General features: G+C 52.1%; 1 protein-coding gene across 1 annotated transcript in view; it reads right to left on the bottom strand.

The window, feature by feature from the left end:
- The window catches only part of CHD3 (chromodomain helicase DNA binding protein 3), a 101,275-nt gene that overhangs the window by 42,702 nt on the left and 35,828 nt on the right, over window positions 1–22,745 (bottom strand). The window contains 10 exon segments of the mRNA XM_060256840.1: window positions 10,825–11,016; window positions 11,100–11,199; window positions 11,834–11,965; window positions 12,949–13,160; window positions 13,493–13,696; window positions 14,334–14,564; window positions 15,437–15,612; window positions 19,044–19,179; window positions 20,407–20,537; window positions 22,359–22,630. Coding sequence (XP_060112823.1) covers window positions 10,825–11,016; window positions 11,100–11,199; window positions 11,834–11,965; window positions 12,949–13,160; window positions 13,493–13,696; window positions 14,334–14,564; window positions 15,437–15,612; window positions 19,044–19,179; window positions 20,407–20,537; window positions 22,359–22,630 — 1,786 coding nt within the window.

Below are 22,745 nucleotides of genomic sequence, written 5' to 3'. Positions count from 1 at the left end.
ACACTCTGTGTCACATAAGAACACAAGAGAAGCCCTGTTGGATCAGGCCAATGGCCCCTCCAGTCCAACACTCTGTGGCACATAAGAACAGAAGAGAAGCCCTGTTGGATCAGGCCAATGGCCCCTCCAGTCCAACACTCTGTGTCACATAAGAACACAAGAGAAGCCCTGTTGGATCAGGCCAATGGCCCCTCCAGTCCAACACTCTGTGTCACATAAGAACAGAAGAGAAGCCCTGTTGGATCAGGCCAGTGGCCCCTCCAGTCCAACACTCTGTGGCACATAAGAACAGAAGAGAAGCCCTGTTGGATCAGGCCAATGGCCCCTCCAGTCCAACACTCTGTGGCACATAAGAACAGAAGAGAAGCCCTGTTGGATCAGGCCAATGGCCCCTCCAGTCCAACACTCTGTGTCACATAAGAACACAAGAGAAGCCCTGTTGGATCAGGCCAATGGCCCCTCCAGTCCAACACTCTGTGTCACATAAGAACACAAGAGAAGCCCTGTTGGATCAGGCCAATGGCCCCTCCAGTCCAACACTCTGTGTCACATAAGAACAGAAGAGAAGCCCTGTTGGATCAGGCCAATGGCCCCTCCAGTCCAACACTCTGTGTCACATAAGAACAGAAGAGAAGCCCTGTTGGATCAGGCCAATGGCCCCTCCAGTCCAACACTCTGTGTCACAGAAGAACAGAAGAGAAGCCATGTTGGATCAGGCCAGTGGCCCCTCCAGTCCAACACTCTGTGGCACATAAGAACATAAGAGAGGCCATGTTGGATCAGGTCAATGGCCCATCCAGTCCAACACTCTGTGTCACATAAGAACAGAAGAGAAGCCATGTTTGATCAGGTCAATGGCCCCTCCAGTCCAACACTCTGTGTCACAGAAGAACAGAAGAGAAGCCATGTTGGATCAGGCCAATGGTCCCTCCAGTCCTACGCTCTGTGTCACATAAGAACATAAGAGAAGCCCTGTTGCATCAGGCCAGTGGCCCCTCCAGTCCAACACTCTGTGTCACAGAAGAACAGAAGAGAAGCCATGTTGGATCAGGCCAGTGGCCCATCCAGTCCAACACTCTGTGTCACATAAGAACATAAGAGAAGCCCTGTTGCATCAGGCCAATGGTCCCTCCAGTCCTACGCTCTGTGTCACATAAGAACATAAGAGAAGCCATGTTGGATCAGGCCAGTGGCCCATCCTGTCCAACACTCTGTGTCACATAAGAACATAAGAGAAGCCCTGTTGGATCAGGCCAGTGGCCCCTCCAGTCCAACACTCTGTGTCACAGAAGAACATAAGAGAAGCCCTGTTGCATCAGGCCAGTGGCCCCTCCAGTCCAACACTCTGTGTCACATAAGAACATAAGAGAAGCCCTGTTGCATCAGGCCAGTGGCCCCTCCAGTCCAACACTCTGTGTCACATAAGAACATAAGAGAAGCCCTGTTGCATCAGGCCAGTGGCCCCTCCAGTCCAACACTCTGTGTCACAGAAGAACATAAGAGAAGCCATGTTGGATCAGGCCAGTGGCCCATCCTGTCCAACACTCTGTGTCACATAAGAACATAAGAGAAGCCCTGTTGGATCAGGCCAGTGGCCCCTCCAGTCCAACACTCTGTGTCACAGAAGAACATAAGAGAAGCCCTGTTGCATCAGGCCAATGGCCCCTCCAGTCCAACACTCTGTGTCACAGAAGAACAGAAGAGAAGCCATGTTGGATCAGGCCAGTGGCCCCTCCAGTCCAACACTCTGTGTCACAGAAGAACAGAAGAGAAGCCATGTTGGATCAGGCCAATGGTCCCTCCAGTCCTACGCTCTGTGTCACATAAGAACATAAGAGAAGCCCTGTTGCATCAGGCCAGTGGCCCCTCCAGTCCAACACTCTGTGTCACAGAAGAACAGAAGAGAAGCCATGTTGGATCAGGCCAGTGGCCCATCCAGTCCAACACTCTGTGTCACATAAGAACATAAGAGAAGCCCTGTTGCATCAGGCCAATGGTCCCTCCAGTCCTACGCTCTGTGTCACATAAGAACATAAGAGAAGCCATGTTGGATCAGGCCAGTGGCCCATCCTGTCCAACACTCTGTGTCACATAAGAACATAAGAGAAGCCCTGTTGGATCAGGCCAGTGGCCCCTCCAGTCCAACACTCTGTGTCACAGAAGAACATAAGAGAAGCCATGTTGGATCAGGCCAATGGTCCCTCCAGTCCAACACTCTGTGTCACATAAGAACATAAGAGAAGCCCTGTTGCATCAGGCCAGTGGCCCCTCCAGTCCAACACTCTGTGTCACAGAAGAACAGAAGAGAAGCCATGTTGGATCAGGCCAGTGGCCCATCCAGTCCAACACTCTGTGTCACATAAGAACATAAGAGAAGCCCTGTTGCATCAGGCCAATGGTCCCTCCAGTCCTACGCTCTGTGTCACATAAGAACATAAGAGAAGCCATGTTGGATCAGGCCAGTGGCCCATCCTGTCCAACACTCTGTGTCACATAAGAACATAAGAGAAGCCCTGTTGGATCAGGCCAATGGCCCCTCCAGTCCAACACTCTGTGTCACATAAGAACATAAGAGAAGCCCTGTTGGATCAGGCCAATGGCCCCTCCAGTCCAACACTCTGTGTCACATAAGAACATAAGAGAAGCCATGTTGGATCAGGCCAGTGGCCCATCCAGTCCAACACTCTGTGTCTCATAAGAACATAAGAGAAGCCATGTTGGATCAGGCCAATGGTCCCTCCAGTCCTACGCTCTGTGTCACATAAGAACATAAGAGAAGCCATGTTGGATCAGGCCAATGGCCCCTCCAGTCCAACACTCTGTGTCACATAAGAACACAAGAGAAGCCCTGTTGGATCAGGCCAGTGGCCCCTCCAGTCCAACACTCTGTGTCACATAAGAACATAAGAGAAGCCCTGTTGGATCAGGCCAATGGCCCCTCCAGTCCAACACTCTGTGTCACATAAGAACATAAGAGAAGCCCTGTTGGATCAGGCCAATGGCCCATCCAGTCCAACACTCTGTGTCACATAAGAACACAAGAGAAGCCCTGTTGGATCAGGCCAATGGCCCCTCCAGTCCAACACTCTGTGTCACATAAGAACAGAAGAGAAGCCCTGTTGGATCAGGCCAATGGCCCCTCCAGTCCAACACTCTGTGTCACATAAGAACATAAGAGAAGCCCTGTTGGATCAGGCCAATGGCCCATCCAGTCCAACACTCTGTGTCACATAAGAACACAAGAGAAGCCCTGTTGGATCAGGCCAATGGCCCCTCCAGTCCAACACTCTGTGTCACATAAGAACAGAAGAGAAGCCCTGTTGGATCAGGCCAGTGGCCCCTCCAGTCCAACACTCTGTGGCACATAAGAACAGAAGAGAAGCCCTGTTGGATCAGGCCAATGGCCCCTCCAGTCCAACACTCTGTGTCACATAAGAACACAAGAGAAGCCCTGTTGGATCAGGCCAATGGCCCCTCCAGTCCAACACTCTGTGGCACATAAGAACAGAAGAGAAGCCCTGTTGGATCAGGCCAATGGCCCCTCCAGTCCAACACTCTGTGTCACATAAGAACACAAGAGAAGCCCTGTTGGATCAGGCCAATGGCCCCTCCAGTCCAACACTCTGTGTCACATAAGAACAGAAGAGAAGCCCTGTTGGATCAGGCCAGTGGCCCCTCCAGTCCAACACTCTGTGGCACATAAGAACAGAAGAGAAGCCCTGTTGGATCAGGCCAATGGCCCCTCCAGTCCAACACTCTGTGGCACATAAGAACAGAAGAGAAGCCCTGTTGGATCAGGCCAATGGCCCCTCCAGTCCAACACTCTGTGTCACATAAGAACACAAGAGAAGCCCTGTTGGATCAGGCCAATGGCCCCTCCAGTCCAACACTCTGTGGCACATAAGAACAGAAGAGAAGCCCTGTTGGATCAGGCCAATGGCCCCTCCAGTCCAACACTCTGTGTCACATAAGAACACAAGAGAAGCCCTGTTGGATCAGGCCAATGGCCCCTCCAGTCCAACACTCTGTGTCACATAAGAACAGAAGAGAAGCCCTGTTGGATCAGGCCAGTGGCCCCTCCAGTCCAACACTCTGTGGCACATAAGAACAGAAGAGAAGCCCTGTTGGATCAGGCCAATGGCCCCTCCAGTCCAACACTCTGTGGCACATAAGAACAGAAGAGAAGCCCTGTTGGATCAGGCCAATGGCCCCTCCAGTCCAACACTCTGTGTCACATAAGAACACAAGAGAAGCCCTGTTGGATCAGGCCAATGGCCCCTCCAGTCCAACACTCTGTGTCACATAAGAACACAAGAGAAGCCCTGTTGGATCAGGCCAATGGCCCCTCCAGTCCAACACTCTGTGTCACATAAGAACAGAAGAGAAGCCCTGTTGGATCAGGCCAATGGCCCCTCCAGTCCAACACTCTGTGTCACATAAGAACAGAAGAGAAGCCCTGTTGGATCAGGCCAATGGCCCCTCCAGTCCAACACTCTGTGTCACAGAAGAACAGAAGAGAAGCCATGTTGGATCAGGCCAGTGGCCCCTCCAGTCCAACACTCTGTGGCACATAAGAACATAAGAGAGGCCATGTTGGATCAGGTCAATGGCCCATCCAGTCCAACACTCTGTGTCACATAAGAACAGAAGAGAAGCCATGTTTGATCAGGTCAATGGCCCCTCCAGTCCAACACTCTGTGTCACAGAAGAACAGAAGAGAAGCCATGTTGGATCAGGCCAATGGTCCCTCCAGTCCTACGCTCTGTGTCACATAAGAACATAAGAGAAGCCCTGTTGCATCAGGCCAGTGGCCCCTCCAGTCCAACACTCTGTGTCACAGAAGAACAGAAGAGAAGCCATGTTGGATCAGGCCAGTGGCCCATCCAGTCCAACACTCTGTGTCACATAAGAGAAGCCCTGTTGCATCAGGCCAATGGTCCCTCCAGTCCTACGCTCTGTGTCACATAAGAACATAAGAGAAGCCATGTTGGATCAGGCCAGTGGCCCATCCTGTCCAACACTCTGTGTCACATAAGAACATAAGAGAAGCCCTGTTGGATCAGGCCAGTGGCCCCTCCAGTCCAACACTCTGTGTCACAGAAGAACATAAGAGAAGCCCTGTTGCATCAGGCCAGTGGCCCCTCCAGTCCAACACTCTGTGTCACATAAGAACATAAGAGAAGCCCTGTTGCATCAGGCCAGTGGCCCCTCCAGTCCAACACTCTGTGTCACATAAGAACATAAGAGAAGCCCTGTTGCATCAGGCCAGTGGCCCCTCCAGTCCAACACTCTGTGTCACAGAAGAACATAAGAGAAGCCATGTTGGATCAGGCCAGTGGCCCATCCTGTCCAACACTCTGTGTCACATAAGAACATAAGACAAGCCCTGTTGGATCAGGCCAGTGGCCCCTCCAGTCCAACACTCTGTGTCACAGAAGAACATAAGAGAAGCCCTGTTGCATCAGGCCAATGGCCCCTCCAGTCCAACACTCTGTGTCACAGAAGAACAGAAGAGAAGCCATGTTGGATCAGGCCAGTGGCCCCTCCAGTCCAACACTCTGTGTCACAGAAGAACAGAAGAGAAGCCATGTTGGATCAGGCCAATGGTCCCTCCAGTCCTACGCTCTGTGTCACATAAGAACATAAGAGAAGCCCTGTTGCATCAGGCCAGTGGCCCCTCCAGTCCAACACTCTGTGTCACAGAAGAACAGAAGAGAAGCCATGTTGGATCAGGCCAGTGGCCCATCCAGTCCAACACTCTGTGTCACATAAGAACATAAGAGAAGCCCTGTTGCATCAGGCCAATGGTCCCTCCAGTCCTACGCTCTGTGTCACATAAGAACATAAGAGAAGCCATGTTGGATCAGGCCAGTGGCCCATCCTGTCCAACACTCTGTGTCACATAAGAACATAAGAGAAGCCCTGTTGGATCAGGCCAGTGGCCCCTCCAGTCCAACACTCTGTGTCACAGAAGAACATAAGAGAAGCCATGTTGGATCAGGCCAATGGTCCCTCCAGTCCAACACTCTGTGTCACATAAGAACATAAGAGAAGCCCTGTTGCATCAGGCCAGTGGCCCCTCCAGTCCAACACTCTGTGTCACAGAAGAACAGAAGAGAAGCCATGTTGGATCAGGCCAGTGGCCCATCCAGTCCAACACTCTGTGTCACATAAGAACATAAGAGAAGCCCTGTTGCATCAGGCCAATGGTCCCTCCAGTCCTACGCTCTGTGTCACATAAGAACATAAGAGAAGCCATGTTGGATCAGGCCAGTGGCCCATCCTGTCCAACACTCTGTGTCACATAAGAACATAAGAGAAGCCCTGTTGGATCAGGCCAATGGCCCCTCCAGTCCAACACTCTGTGTCACATAAGAACATAAGAGAAGCCAGGTTGGATCAGGCCAATGGCCCCTCCAGTCCAACACTCTGTGTCACATAAGAACATAAGAGAAGCCATGTTGGATCAGGCCAGTGGCCCATCCAGTCCAACACTCTGTGTCTCATAAGAACATAAGAGAAGCCATGTTGGATCAGGCCAGTGGCCCATCCAGTCCAACACTCTGTGTCACATAAGAACATAAGAGAAGCCCTGTTGCATCAGGCCAATGGTCCCTCCAGTCCTACGCTCTGTGTCACATAAGAACATAAGAGAAGCCATGTTGGATCAGGCCAGTGGCCCATCCTGTCCAACACTCTGTGTCACATAAGAACATAAGAGAAGCCCTGTTGGATCAGGCCAATGGCCCCTCCAGTCCAACACTCTGTGTCACATAAGAACATAAGAGAAGCCCTGTTGGATCAGGCCAATGGCCCCTCCAGTCCAACACTCTGTGTCACATAAGAACAGAAGAGAAGCCATGTTTGATCAGGTCAATGGCCCCTCCAGTCCAACACTCTGTGTCACAGAAGAACAGAAGAGAAGCCATGTTGGATCAGGCCAATGGTCCCTCCAGTCCTACGCTCTGTGTCACATAAGAACATAAGAGAAGCCCTGTTGCATCAGGCCAGTGGCCCCTCCAGTCCAACACTCTGTGTCACAGAAGAACAGAAGAGAAGCCATGTTGGATCAGGCCAGTGGCCCATCCAGTCCAACACTCTGTGTCACATAAGAGAAGCCCTGTTGCATCAGGCCAATGGTCCCTCCAGTCCTACGCTCTGTGTCACATAAGAACATAAGAGAAGCCATGTTGGATCAGGCCAGTGGCCCATCCTGTCCAACACTCTGTGTCACATAAGAACATAAGAGAAGCCCTGTTGGATCAGGCCAGTGGCCCCTCCAGTCCAACACTCTGTGTCACAGAAGAACATAAGAGAAGCCCTGTTGCATCAGGCCAGTGGCCCCTCCAGTCCAACACTCTGTGTCACATAAGAACATAAGAGAAGCCCTGTTGCATCAGGCCAGTGGCCCCTCCAGTCCAACACTCTGTGTCACATAAGAACATAAGAGAAGCCCTGTTGCATCAGGCCAGTGGCCCCTCCAGTCCAACACTCTGTGTCACAGAAGAACATAAGAGAAGCCATGTTGGATCAGGCCAGTGGCCCATCCTGTCCAACACTCTGTGTCACATAAGAACATAAGAGAAGCCCTGTTGGATCAGGCCAGTGGCCCCTCCAGTCCAACACTCTGTGTCACAGAAGAACATAAGAGAAGCCCTGTTGCATCAGGCCAATGGCCCCTCCAGTCCAACACTCTGTGTCACAGAAGAACAGAAGAGAAGCCATGTTGGATCAGGCCAGTGGCCCCTCCAGTCCAACACTCTGTGTCACAGAAGAACAGAAGAGAAGCCATGTTGGATCAGGCCAATGGTCCCTCCAGTCCTACGCTCTGTGTCACATAAGAACATAAGAGAAGCCCTGTTGCATCAGGCCAGTGGCCCCTCCAGTCCAACACTCTGTGTCACAGAAGAACAGAAGAGAAGCCATGTTGGATCAGGCCAGTGGCCCATCCAGTCCAACACTCTGTGTCACATAAGAACATAAGAGAAGCCCTGTTGCATCAGGCCAATGGTCCCTCCAGTCCTACGCTCTGTGTCACATAAGAACATAAGAGAAGCCATGTTGGATCAGGCCAGTGGCCCATCCTGTCCAACACTCTGTGTCACATAAGAACATAAGAGAAGCCCTGTTGGATCAGGCCAGTGGCCCCTCCAGTCCAACACTCTGTGTCACAGAAGAACATAAGAGAAGCCATGTTGGATCAGGCCAATGGTCCCTCCAGTCCAACACTCTGTGTCACATAAGAACATAAGAGAAGCCCTGTTGCATCAGGCCAGTGGCCCCTCCAGTCCAACACTCTGTGTCACAGAAGAACAGAAGAGAAGCCATGTTGGATCAGGCCAGTGGCCCATCCAGTCCAACACTCTGTGTCACATAAGAACATAAGAGAAGCCCTGTTGCATCAGGCCAATGGTCCCTCCAGTCCTACGCTCTGTGTCACATAAGAACATAAGAGAAGCCATGTTGGATCAGGCCAGTGGCCCATCCTGTCCAACACTCTGTGTCACATAAGAACATAAGAGAAGCCCTGTTGGATCAGGCCAATGGCCCCTCCAGTCCAACACTCTGTGTCACATAAGAACATAAGAGAAGCCAGGTTGGATCAGGCCAATGGCCCCTTCAGTCCAACACTCTGTGTCACATAAGAACATAAGAGAAGCCATGTTGGATCAGGCCAGTGGCCCATCCAGTCCAACACTCTGTGTCTCATAAGAACATAAGAGAAGCCATGTTGGATCAGGCCAGTGGCCCATCCAGTCCAACACTCTGTGTCACATAAGAACATAAGAGAAGCCCTGTTGCATCAGGCCAATGGTCCCTCCAGTCCTACGCTCTGTGTCACATAAGAACATAAGAGAAGCCATGTTGGATCAGGCCAGTGGCCCATCCTGTCCAACACTCTGTGTCACATAAGAACATAAGAGAAGCCCTGTTGGATCAGGCCAATGGCCCCTCCAGTCCAACACTCTGTGTCACATAAGAACATAAGAGAAGCCCTGTTGGATCAGGCCAATGGCCCCTCCAGTCCAACACTCTGTGTCACATAAGAACATAAGAGAAGCCATGTTGGATCAGGCCAGTGGCCCCTCCAGTCCAACACTCTGTGTCACATAAGAACATAAGAGAAGCCATGTTGGATCAGGCCAATGGTCCCTCCAGTCCAACACTCTGTGTCACATAAGAACATAAGAGAAGCCATGTTGGATCAGGCCAGTGGCCCCTCCAGTCCAACACTCTGTGTCACATAAGAACATAAGAGAAGCCATGTTGGATCAGGCCAATGGCCCATCCAGTCCACCACTCTGTGTCACATAAGAACATAAGAGAAGCCATGTTGGATCAGGCCAATGGCCCATCCAGTCCAACACTCTGTGTCACATAAGAACATAAGAGAAGCCATGTTGGATCAGGCCAATGGCCCATCCAGTCCATCACTCTGGGTCACATAAGAACATAAGAGAAGCCCTGTTGGATCAGGCCAATGGCCCATCCAGTCCAACACTCTGTGTCACATGAGAACAAGAGAAGCCATGTTGGATCAGGCCAAAGGCCCATCCAGTCCAACACTCTGTGTCACATAAGAACATAAGAGAAGCCCTGTTGCATCAGGCCAATGGTCCCTCCAGTCCTACGCTCTGTGTCACATAAGAACATAAGAGAAGCCATGTTGGATCAGGCCAAAGGCCCATCCAGTCCAACACTCTGTGTCACAGAAGAACATAAGAGAAGCCATGTTGGATCAGGCCAAAGGCCCATCCAGTCCAACACTCTGTGTCACAGAAGAACATAAGAGAAGCCATGTTGGATCAGGCCAATGGTCCCTCCAGTCCAACACTCTGTGTCACATAAGAACATAAGAGAAGCCAGGTTGGATCAGGCCAAAGGCCCATCCAGTCCTACGCTCTGTGTCACATAAGAACATAAGAGAAGCCATGTTGGATCAGGCCAATAGCCCATCCAGTCCAACACTCTGTGTCACAGAAGAACATAAGAGAAGCCATGTTGGATCAGGCCAATGGTCCCTCCAGTCCAACACTCTGTGTCACATAAGAACATAAGAGAAGCCATGTTGGATCAGGCCAGTGGCCCATCCAGTCCAACACTCTGTGTCTCATAAGAACATAAGAGAAGCCATGTTGGATCAGGCCAATGGTCCATCCAGTCCAACACTCTGTGTCATGTAAGAACATAAGAGAAGCCATGTTGGATCAGGCCAGTGGCTCATCCAGTCCAACACTCTGTGTCACATAAGAACATAAGAGAAGCCATGTTGGATCAGGCCAGTGGCCCATCCAGTCCAACACTCTGTGTCTCATAAGAACATAAGAGAAGCCATGTTGGATCAGGCCAATGGCCCCTCCAGTCCAACACTCTGTGTCACATAAGAACAGAAGAGAAGCCCTGTTGGATCAGGCCAAAGGCCCATCCAGTCCAACACTCTGTGTCACACAGTGGCCAAAAATTTTTATATATATATACATATATATATATACACACACATATACACACACACACTGTGGCTAATAGCCACTGATGGACCTCTGCTCCATATTTTTATCTAACCCCCTCTTGAAGCTGGCTATGCTTGTGGCCGCCACCACCTCCTGTGGCAGTGAATTCCACAAGTTAATCCTTCTATCCGTTTTAACCCGCCTGCTCAGCAATTTCATCGACACACAAAGCCTTTGCAGAGTAGGCAGAAGCAGAACTGCGGAGCCTTCCTCCTGCTCCTCAGCGCTCCCCCCCCCCCCCCGGTCCTGCCCTTGCGAGATGAGCAACTTGCTCAGGGCTGCCCTTCTCCGCCACGGAGCGATCAGGCCTCACCTCCCTATACAGCGAGTACAAGAAGACGATGGTCTGGATGGTCTTGCCGAGACCCATCTCGTCCGCCAGGATGGTGTCTGTGCCCTGGGCCCAGGAGAATCGCAGCCAGTTCAGGCCTTCCAGCTGGTACATGTGCAGTGTCCCTCCCGTGGCGGTGATGAAGCGGGGCTGGCTGTCGTATTTCACGGTGGGCTGTGAGGAACGGAGAGTGCCATACTTAATGCCGCACTGCCTCAGGCCTACCCCACCCTGGCAGCCACTGCCCCAGAACTTACATCATTGGTGGGAGAGTTTGGAGGGTCCTCCGAGGTCAGTTCCTTCTTCTTCTTCTTGTACTTCTTGGGCTGAACAGGATCTTCACCCATAATTAGTTCCCTAGAAGAAGGACCCAGTTAGTCAGGGGTTCCCCTGCTGCACGGCTGTTGGGTTTTTGATGCAATTTCACTTCCCGTTGTCATGAGTTCATTGGGTGTTTGTATATGCATGCTGATGTTTAGCCAGTGAGCAGGTAGAGCCAATGAGAACGTTTGCACGTACTTCCCGCCAAGGCTAGGTGTCAATATGCATAGTGACCACTGAGGGAGAGCCCTAATAGGCTAATCCATACGTTTGGGTGGTGGTTTAAGGAAACCATTTGGTCAGTTTTACAGCCCTTTGTGTTAAGCCCTCAGATCTCCATGCAGTTGAAGTTAAGACTCGAGAGAGTTAAGATGTAGTCTAGAAGCTAGATAGGATATTGAGTCCTCCTTTGTTTTCTAGAAATCCCAGTCATACCTTGTCCTCATGAGTAAAGTAAACTACTTTGTTTCTTAAGCTGAACCGTGTGCCTGGCTGTTATTCGTGGTTCTCTCCGCGTTACTCTGCTAATAGCATATCTAAACTCCAACAATGGCCCCCTGCCCTGGCAGCTGCCAGAATCACACCAAGAGCCGACCACATTGCTCTGTCCCTTGCCATGGTTCTCCTGGCCCGCTGGTGGCCGCCAGACTGGGGCACACCTCCTTCTTACCTGTGCTGCCAATAGGCCTGCTTGTGGTACTCGTAGTCGGGAATGGCCATCTCGTCCTCCTCCCACGTGGACTGATCGTAGGAAAGGTCACGCCATTTCACCAGGTAGTGGTAGTTGCCCTTTTTGTCAATGCTGCATTGCAGAAAAGCAGCGAGGCGTGTGGGGGGGGGGGGGAGAAAAGCAGAAAGAAAACAAGCACACACAGGTTGGGGTTGGCTTGCCACAAGCGAGCTGCAGGGATCTACTTAACAGAGGCAAATCCAGAGATCGCAAAATGGATATCGTGCCCTTAAGGGGAAAAAAGACTGCAGACTCCAAGATTTTCATCCAGCAAAAATACTATTCTCTTGGAGGAAATCACATGAGAATTGTTGTATGTTTGTATCTATGGCTGTTCTTTTCTGCAGTCCTGAGGGCTGGAAGCTTGACGGTCTATAAAATAAAAGATTCACAGGCACCTGGAAGACGCCTTAGGTGATGCCCAGATATCGACACCCAGTAGCAGGAACTCCTTTGCATATTAGGCCGCACCCCCCCCCCCTAATGTAGCCAATCCTCCTGGAGCTTACTCCTGTACTGTAAGCTCTTGAAGGACTGGCTACATCAGGGGTGTCTGGCCTAATATGCAAAGGAGCTCCTGCTAATTCCACTCCTAGGTCACACCCCCTGATGTAGCCAATCCTCCCAGAGCTTACAGTAGGCCCTGTACAAAGAGCACTGTAAGCTCTGGGAGGATTGGCTACATCAGGGGTGTGTGGCCTAATATGCAAAGGAGCTCCTGCTAATTCCACTCCTAGGCCACAACCCATGATGTAGCCAATCATCCTGAAACTTACAGTAGGCTCTGTACTAAGAGCCCTGTAAGTTCTTGGATGACTGGTTACATCAGGGGTGTGTGACCTAATTTGCAAAGGAGTTCCCGCTACACAAAAAAGCCCCGTCAGCACCCCAATCTATGCTCCTTTGTTGGTCCTGCTAGCGCCTGCAGCCGGCTCTGAATGCACCCAAGGCCTCCCATCGCTAACAGCTGGGCCACAGAGTCCCCAGAGGCTGCCTGGGTCTCACCAGGCCCACCCCCTTCATTCACTCACTGACACACAAGCCCCCCTGCTGACCTGTGGTTCAGAACGCGATGGATGGTCATCCAGTCGGGCTTGATGCCGTAGCGGTAGAACTTCTCCTCCATCTCAGCGTAGAAAGGGTCTTTGTTCTTCCTCTTCTCGCTCTTGCCATCGTCGTCGCCGGAGCCATAGTCGAGCGGCGGGGGCTCGTCCATGTCATTCTTCCGCTGGTAGTTTCTGTACATCACCAGGTGAAAGATCTCGAGCTGGTTGGGGAGGGGACAGGAGAGAAGCAGAATGACTCTCCCAGAAGCTGCCCTTTCAAGGACAATTCCTGCAATAGCTCTGGCTGACCCAAGGCCATTCCAGCAGGTGCAAGTGAAGGAGTGGGGAGTCAAACCTGGTTCTCCCAGATAAGAGTCCACACACTTAACCACTACACCAAACAGGCTCTGCAGGTGACAAGGGAGCTCCCCGCAACATTCGAATTACATGGCCAGATAGCGGATCCTATTGGCGGCCTCTGCAAAGGCAAGGCATCTTCCACAATGAGGCACATCATCACTCCCTCTCGTCCTGCTATCATACAAAGCCGCACCTGCAGTTCCTTGATCCAGGAGCAGTGCCAATAGGAGAGACCGACCCATTTGACAAAGAACTCGCGTTCCGAACGCCCTTGCAGAGACTTTGGCGGTGGGTCTTCAGGCTTGGTGTCGGGCGACAGGAGAACGGCTACCGGGGTCGGGGGCTCCCCCCATCGCCAGTGGAGGATTTTCTGTACGCGGCCCTTCAGCATGGGACACTGGGAATGGGAAAGGAAGGCGTCAGAAGCACCAGGATTCTTTCCGGCCAGTCGTCTTTTCAATTCATTTCAATTTTATTTATTCAAAGCTTTCGTGAGCTGCCTTTCAATAGTTTAGGAACTCAAGGTGGCTGACAATGTAAAGAAGAGTGAAATATTATAAAATGCATAAAAAGCCATGATTTAATTGAAAGACGTAACACATTAAAACACTTGTTTAAATCAGTAATTGAAACATTTCTTCGTAGGCAGAAGAATTGACTCAAATGCCATCAGGAATAAACCTCTGTCTTCAGCAGCCATCCGAAGATGAAGAATGAGGGGTCCAGATGTGTTTCCCTGGGGGGGGGAGCTGTGGGGCTGCCACGGCAAAGGCCCTCTCTCATGTGCCCACCAAAAGAGTTTCTCTGGTCGACAGGACAAATCAGGAGGGCCCCTCCCTGCGATCTTAGTCCCCGGGCAGGAGCGTATGGGAGAAGACAGCCCTTCAGTCACTCCACCTGCCTTGCTGCGAAAACGGTCCTTAGTGAAACCGGGGAGCCTCACAGCCTAGAAAGGGCATGGGGTCTATCTCCTTAGTCTCCCAGCCTGGCCTCTCCCATGTCTCACCACGACGGCTGTCCCTGTTTGCCCTCACCGTGCAGCGGGGACACAACCATTCCCCGTTGGGGATCTCGGGAAGTGGCGGGTTGAGGCAGTGAATGTGGTACGAGGAGATGCAAGCGTCGCAGCACAAGAGCTCGCCTCCGTCCTTGCAGACTCGGCAGTACTCCATGTGGTCGTCCTCTTCCTCTTTCTCGCCGTCGTCCATCTCCCCTTCGTACTCATCTTCCTCCTCCTTTGGCTCCCACTGCACCCCTTCCTTCTCCTGCAAGCCAAAGACACGACACAGCCAAAGAGAGAGAGCTGGATCATGACATTCGGGCTGTGTGGCTATCAGCGCACCAAGCTTCGAAACGATAGAAGCCACAGCGTCTTTGCAAGAACTCAGACGGACTGCAGGCATTCGGCAGCCTGATTTTATATCCCCTGAATTTCCAGCAAAGGCAAGCAAGAAAAGGGCAAAGCTGTCGCCACCAAAAAGGCAATCGTAGGTTAGGAGGCCCAGAGTAGCCCTCAAGAATTACTTCGAGTATTCTACAGAAAAGAGCCAAACGCCTGCATCCTGTCAGAGCAAACTGTGGCTCTTAGCAAAGCGTCAGAATAGAAAGCGTCACCATTTCCCATTTTTATTAAGGGAGGGCTTTTGGTCTTCACGATTCTGAAGCAACACAGCACCATAAGAAAGTCTGATGGGAAGCCACAAGGCAGCCGAGCGGACGACCTTGCAGCCTCTCTGCTAAACCCGAGCCCCCATCTCCTTGTCTCTATGCACACAGCACCCCCACAGTCCCTCTGCGCCCCAGTCTTTCCCAACACCCCTAGCCTAAAAAAAAAAAAAATCCTGTTTTTCAACCAGAACCTTGTGGATCAGTGCATGCAAATTCATGATTTCTTTTTATTTTTTTTTCATGACCCATCCCACTTGCAGAATTTGGATCGGGATAAATTTTGGGTTGTTATTTTGCAAGCACAGCATCCTGGGCCCCTGGGAGCTGGACCTGCACCGGGAGCAAAGCGAGGGCTGCAGCTGGCGAGCGCCTTCCCTGCAAGCGGGGGGAGGGGGGGCAGGGGGGAGGGAAGGCAGGGGGCGGGAGGTGCCGGTGTGCAGAGAACCAGGAAGAAAGGCGAGCAGCTTACACAGTGGGGGCAGCTCCACTTGCCCTCGGGGGCCTTGTCTAGCTCCGGATCCAGGCACACCAGGTGGTAAGCTCTGGGACATGAGTCGCACAGGATGATCTCCCCTCCCTGCTGACACACCTCACAGTAGTCTTGGTGGTCTGTCTCGTAGCCGTCTGCCTCTTCTTCGCCAGCAACTGCCGGGCCCGGGAAGCAGGGAGAAAGCAGAAGGCATAAGCGAACGTCCCGAGCGTTAAGCCGAGTGCGATTTACTTCGTCAGGGGCGGGTCTCGGTGGGGTGGGGGCTGCGAAGGACCGGCCTGCTCTCCAGGAAATGGAGGTTTACTGCCTGCCCCGAAGATAGGTTTGTAACCGGAATCAGGGCTGTAGCCAGGATTTTGTGTTTGGTGGGGGGGGGGGAGCACCCAGTTTGGCAGCCGAGGGCTCTCAGCACTGTAAGCTGCCTTGAGAACCACAAGCGAACCCCACCCCCCCTTCGCCTGGGCAGTCACAGCAGCTCTGGTCCCCCCCCCACCCATTTCTCATGTGCCCCTCTCTCAGAGAAGAAGAAGATGATGATATTGGATTTATATCCCACCCTCCACTCCGAAGAGTCCAAGAGCGGCTCACAATCTCCTTCCCTTCCTCCCCGCCCCCACAACAGACACCCTGTGAGGTAGATGAAGATATTTGATTTATATGCCACCCTCCACTCCAAAGAGTCTCAGAGCAGCTCACAATCTCCTTTCCCTTCCTCCCCCACAACAGACACCCTGTGAGGTAGATGAAGATATTGGATTTATATCCCGCCCTCCACTCCAAAGAGTCTCAGAGGGGCTCACAATTTCCTCTACCTTCCTCCCCCACAACAGACACCCTGTGAGGTTGATGAAGATACTGGATTTATATCCCGCCCTCCACTCCGAAGAGTCTCAGAGCGGCTCACAATCTCCTTTCCCTTCCTCCCCACCCCCACAACAGACACCCTGTGAGGTAGATGAAGATACTGGATTTATATCCCGCCCTCCACTCCGAAGAGTCTCAGAGCGGCTCACAATCTCCTTTCCCTTCCTCCCCCACAACAGACACCCTGTGAGGTAGATGAAGATATTGGATTTATATCCCGCCCTCCACTCCGAAGAGTCTCAGAGCGGCTCACAATCTCCTTTCCCTTCCTCCCCCACAACAGACACCCTGTGAGGTGGGTGGGGCTGGAGATGGCTCTCACAGCAGCTGCCCTTTCAAGGACAACCTCTGCCAGAGCTATGGCTGACCCAAGGCCATTCCAGCAGGTGCAAGTGGAGGAGTGGGGAATTGAACCCGGTTCTCCCAGATAAGAGTCCGCACACTTAACCACTACACCAAACTGGCTCTCCTCTTGACTCTTCCCCCACTTTGCTCTGCAAGCTGTGTTAGGGAAGGGGAGAGAGAAAAGCGAAAAGGCCTGCAGCGATGCTACTTGTTCAGAGTGGCGGTGAGCAAACGGGGACAGATTGGGGGCCCCCTCCAATGGAGGGGCCATATAGTTGGAAGGGGAAGTTGAAAGGACGGGCCTGGCCCCTCCCAGGCCCCCCTGTAGCTATGGGCCTTGGCGAAATGCAGTAACCGCGTACCACAATGAGGGGGAGAAGAAGCTGCCCTGCGAGGGCTGGTTAAAATGCTTAAGAGCGTTTAGCATAGAAAAGAGACAAGGGGGACTTGCCCCAGCCTGGATGGCCCAGAGTAGCCCTCAAGAATTACTCTGAGTATCCTACAGAAAAGAGCCAGACGCCTGCATCCCATCCAAGCAAACTTCGGCTCCTAGCAAAGCCCAACTGCATTCAAATTCAGAAGTTAAGGAGGGCTGGGCCTGGTTAATATCTGGGTGGGGGACCACCAAGGAAACAGAGGGGCCTCTACACAGAAGCAGATGAGGGCAAACCACCTCTGATTGTTGCCTTGCCTTGGAAACCCCAGAGGATTGCCATAAATCATCCAGGACTTGACAGTGTTTTCCATCACCGAGGGGAGATGAGATAAGAGGCCTATAAAATAATGCGTGCTGCGGAGCGTCCCAGGAGAATCTTTTCTCCCTCTCCCATAATACTAGAATCCAGGGTCATCCGCCAAAGCCGAAGGGTGGGTGATTCAGGGCAGACGCAAGGAAGTACATAGTTAAATGGCGGAACTAATTGCCACAGGATGGGGCTACAGATGGCTACTAGTCATGATGGACACCTACTCCCTCCAGTACCAGAGGCAGCATGCCTCTTTCAAGCTATTGGGGAGAAGGGGTGGGAAGAAGAAGAAGATGATATTGGATTTATATCCCGCCCTCCACTCCGGAGAGTCTCAGAGCGGTTCACAATCTCCTTTCCCTTCCTCCCCCACAACAGACACTCTGTGAGGTAGACAGAGCGGCTCACAATCTCCTTTCCCTTCCTCCCCCACAACAGACACTCTGTAAGGTAGAAGAAGATATTGGATTTATATCCCACCCTCCACTCCAAAGAGTCTCAGAGCAGCTCACAATCTCCTTTCCCTTCCTCCCCCACAACAGACACTCTGTGAGGTAGAAGATATTGGATTTATATCCCGCCCTCCACTCCGAAGAGTCTCAGAGCGGCTCACAATCTCCTTTCCCTTCCTCCCCCACAACAGAAAACCTGTGAGGTGGGTGGGGCTGAGAGGGCTCTCACAGAAGCTGCCCTTTCAAGGACTACCTCTGTCAGAGCTATGGCTGACCCGAGGCCATTCCAGCAGCTGCAAGTGCAGGAGTGGGGAATCAAATCCAGTTCTCCCAGATAAGTGAGCTATGGATGAACCGAGGCCATTCCAGCAGGTGCAAGTGGAGGAGTGGGGAATCAAAGCCGGTTCTCCCAGATAAGAGAGCTCTGGCTGATCCAAAGCCATTCCAGCAGCTGCAAGTGGAGGAGTGGGGAATCAAACCCAGTTCTCCCAGATAAGAGAGCTATGGCTGACCCAAAGCCATTCCAGCAGCTGCAAGTGGAGGAGTGGGGAATCAAACCCAGTTCTCCCAGATAAGAGAGCTATGGCTGACCCAAGGCCATTCCAGCAGCTGCAAGTGGAGGAGTGGGGAATCAAACCTGGTTCTCTCAGATAAGAGAGCTATGGCTGACCCGAGGCCATTCCAGCAGGTGCATGTGGAGGAGTGGGGAATCAAACCCCGTTCTCCCAGATAAGAGTCGGCACACTTAACCACTACACCAAACTGGCTCTCCAGTTTGGCTCAGGAGGAGGTGGCTCATGGGCTTCCTCAAGGCAGCTGGTCACAGAACGCTGGCCTTGGTGGGTCTGATCCAGCAGAGCTCTACTTGTTCTTATGCTCAGTAACTGCCCACTTAAAATCACTAAGGACGGTTTAGAAAAAGAGCATGAAGGAACCCTTGGGGAAGTCAACTGCTAAGGCCCACCCCTCAGTTCTTAGCACAGAGTGTGGTGCGGCGTGCACACAGCTGCTCGTGCACTTATGCGGCCTTAGCTGAAGGAAATGAGGAAGCTAGAAGAACTTCTTGCTTCCTCGGCAGAGACCTTGGCTTCTAGGGAAAAGCTAGTGGGTTCGTCTCTTCTTAACCCAAACGCAGCGGGAAAGGAGACGGCTGCGTTGGCCCCCGCATCCAGCACTCACCTTTTTTCTTCTTCCGTCCAGGCCTGCCCCGCTTCAGTTTCTTGACCCTCCCTGAACTGTCGGAACGCACCGAGGAGCTGTGAACGCTGGAGTTGTCAAGGTCAGATTCCTCCTCCGGCTCTCCCAACTCGTCGCTCTGAAACAAATGCTGTACATAACCGGAGCGGCCCTCCATTAGGCAAGGCCCTTCCAGAGGCAGAAATGAGGGGATTGATGGGAAAAGGAAGAGACTGCAGGGGGGGGGGGAGGGAGGCAGTGGGCACCTTAGGCTAGCATCTGGCACCAAGGGTAAGCAAGAAGGCAACTTGCCATCTCTGGCATCCCAAAGGTGGGAGGAGGGATAAAGCAAAGAGGGTCTAAAATAATAGCAAGGTCTAGAAGGACCACAGTGCAAGACAACTTTTTAAAGATCGAAGAAGAAGATATTGGATTTATATTCCGCCCTCCACTCCGAAGAGTCTCAGAGCGGCTCACAATCTCCTTTACCTTCCTCCCCCACAACAGACACCCTGTGAGGTAGATGAAGATATTGGATTTATATCCCACCCTCCACTCCGAAGAGTCTCAGAGCGGCTCACCATCTCCTTTACCTTCCTCCCCCACAACATACACCCTGTGAGGTGGGTGGGGCTGAGAGGGCTCTCACAGCAGCTGCCCTTTCAAGGACAACCTCTGCCAGAGCTACGGCTGACCCAAGGCCGTTCCAGCAGGTGCAAGTGGAGGAGTGGGGAATCAAACCCGGTTCTCCCAGATAAGAGTCTGCACACTTAACCACTTAGCAAGAGCTGTGGCTGACCCAAGGCCATCCCAGCAGCTGCAAGTGGAGGAGTGGGGAGTCAAACCCTGGACAAGTTTGCATCCTGCTCTCAACAAAAAGGCAATGTCTGAGCCGCAGGCCGCCTTCAGGCCCTAGTTGAGGCTTCCCAGAGGCACCGAGTTGGACCTTTGGCCTGATCCAGCGAAACTCACTTAGGATTGTAATCCTGCTCAGTGATGGTTTGTGGCGGGCGATTCAGTGTGACAGTTCTGCGTTATGACACCGAGGTGGGTATATGAAGAGAGAACACGCAGAGAGGCACAGCCGCACCACGCGACCCAGAGTCAAGTCTAGTTCAGAACCTTCATCCCCAGGAAACCCACCAAAGTGGGTGGGCAACACTTAAGGACGAGCAGACAGAATCTCGAGCGGTCGGGCCTTCAGGGACCCACCGAGCAATTTCTCCCCCTCCCCACACCATAGCTAGCAGAAGCACATTCAGGCATCAGCATATGCGAAGATACTTAAATCTGCATGCTGCTAAACAGGCCCCCACGTCACGTCCCCACGGACATTCTCGCATCAGCCTCACAGAGTGAGCCTTACTGAGCCGCTCTTCTTGCGCTTGCTCCCAATCATGCCCAGCTTGATCTTCAGAGGCGCCATCCTCTTCCCCTTGCCCTTCCTCTTCATCTCCGGGATGCGCGGGCTCTTGCTCCGTTTCTTGTGGCCAGGACCTGAGGTGGGTGAAGGCAAACAGAGCAGCTCCATCGGGGTCAGCACCTCACTCGAACGGGCGGAGCGAGAGAAGCCTTGCCGAGGAGACAGGCTTCCAAAAAGCAACAAGGGCGGCGGGCGGGTGGCACCGCTCAGCCACAGGCCCTTGTTGGGGGCCTGCCCCATGACTTCCTGGTGAGGCCCCCTGACTCAGGGCCCCCGACCCACCGCCTTCCCTTTCTGCTGCCTGGGAGGCAGGAAAGCAGATTGCGAGAGGTTGGTCCTCCCTGTTCAGAGACCTGGGGGAGGGGGAGATGGCCCTTTGGAAAGTAAAGAAGCCCTGCTGGTGCCTTCCTGCTGCCAAAGGCAGCCTGGAAAAAAGGTCAGACAGACAGAGCATCAGTGCACAGCTTCCCAGCAACAATTAAATTAATTAAAGAGCCCCCTGAGAAATTTAAATGCCCCGCAACATTTGAAATCCTGGTTGCAGGCCTGTTCAGCAAGCATCGGGCCTCCCCTTCCCCAAGAACCGGACGGTCCTCAGCTGCTCCCCTGTCCCGCTCCAACCCACTGCACTCCACCCCTCTTGGGATGCTCTCAGCTCTCACAAGACACTCTGCTTTGTTTTCAGCTGTGGCGAGTTAGACTACCAGATACCAGGTACAAGCTATAAAAGACGGCCCTGGACAACAACGAACGGTGGCTGGTGAATTCAAATGTCACAAACCGACCAGAATGAATGTTAAGGATATATATATATATATATATATATATATATATATATATATATATATTTAAAAAGCAAAACAAATAAACAAGCTACAACCATGCTTGGAATCTAGGTCTGGGGTCAGCCAACTATCCTTGGTTGGCTTGCATCCATCTACAAGACACCCAACAGAGCAATGCGGAGAATTAAGAACTATAACGAAGCTGTAAGAAATTTTATAGCACTGTTTTTAAGTTTTAAATTTATAAATCGTTTACATGTGTTTTTGCTTTTAAAATCATAAAGCTACTGTTAATGCTGGGTTATGATGGTGAGCCGCCCAGAGTCCGTGTGTGGAGAGGGCGGCGTACAAATGTAAGGTAAATAAAATAAATCAAATAAACAATTAACTGGGGCTTGCTTGAGCTACCATTTATCACACTGTCTTACTGCAGCCTTGGAGAAAAACAAAGCTAAGGTGGGAGAAAGCCACCCAGGGCCAAAGTCAGCGCTTCTCAGTGGAGTCCCATGTGCTGCAGCCCCATCGGCCAGCAGCCTAGTCCTCTCAGAGTTCCCATGAAGAAGTCAGTCGTTCTGGACGCCAGACTCCCATGTTCACGTTTAAGCCATTCTTGTGCTGAGATCACACACACCAAATAATGCACTTTCCAGCTGGATTTTGTCAGTTTGCACCGTACAATCCAGCTATAGGGAAAAAAGCAATGAAAGTGGATTCAAAGTGCATTATTTAGCATGTGTGATTGCAGTTTGCACCGTACAATCCAGCTATAGAAAAAGCAGTGAAAGTGGATTCAAGGTGCATTATTTAGCATGCATGATTTCAGCCTTGTGCTCCCTTCTGAGAGAAGCCACAAGGACCCAGTCCCATCTCAGAGAACCAAGGAGTCCTGGCTCTTGCATTAATACCCCCCCGCCCACCCAGATGCCAAACCTCTCCAAAGTAACTACAAACTTTGGCACCCACCTCCACCTACCAGCCCCTCTTCCCCAGAACTGGGCACTTCACAGCTCTGAAACTGGAAACAACGGGAATTGGACAGATCAATTTCTAGGAGTCCAGTCTCACCCTTCCCTGCACACGTATACCCTGCTGAGGACTAGTAACACTCACCTTTTCCTTCTTTGGTTTTGGCTTTGCGGAGGGGAGCAGGCTGAGGTGGCTGAAGTGGAGGTGGTGGCGGCAGCTCAGGCGCGGTGGTGACAGCTGACACCGCAGCAGACACCTGCTCGGCTACAGCTGCAGCAGCGGCTGCCGCAGCTGCCGCTACAGCAGCCGTCGACCCTTTGAAGGGGTTGTTGGCGCTGAACTCTCGCCACTTGGCTCCCATGATAGTCATCATTTTGGACATCGGAATCTTAGGATTCTTTTTGGCAATGAGAGGCCTGTAAAGGGGAGGGGAACAGAAGATCAGCTCCTCCAGCGCCCTCAGTTAAGGGTCCAAACCCCCCACAGCCCCTTTCTGGGCTTAGGAAAGAAGGCCTAAGAATGTCACTGGCT

This window comes from Heteronotia binoei, chromosome 15 (assembly GCF_032191835.1).
Source record: "Heteronotia binoei isolate CCM8104 ecotype False Entrance Well chromosome 15, APGP_CSIRO_Hbin_v1, whole genome shotgun sequence".
Taxonomy (NCBI): Eukaryota; Metazoa; Chordata; class Lepidosauria; order Squamata; family Gekkonidae; genus Heteronotia; species Heteronotia binoei.
Note: the sequence above shows the minus strand (reverse complement) of the source record. Positions and strands in the feature narration are given on the sequence as shown.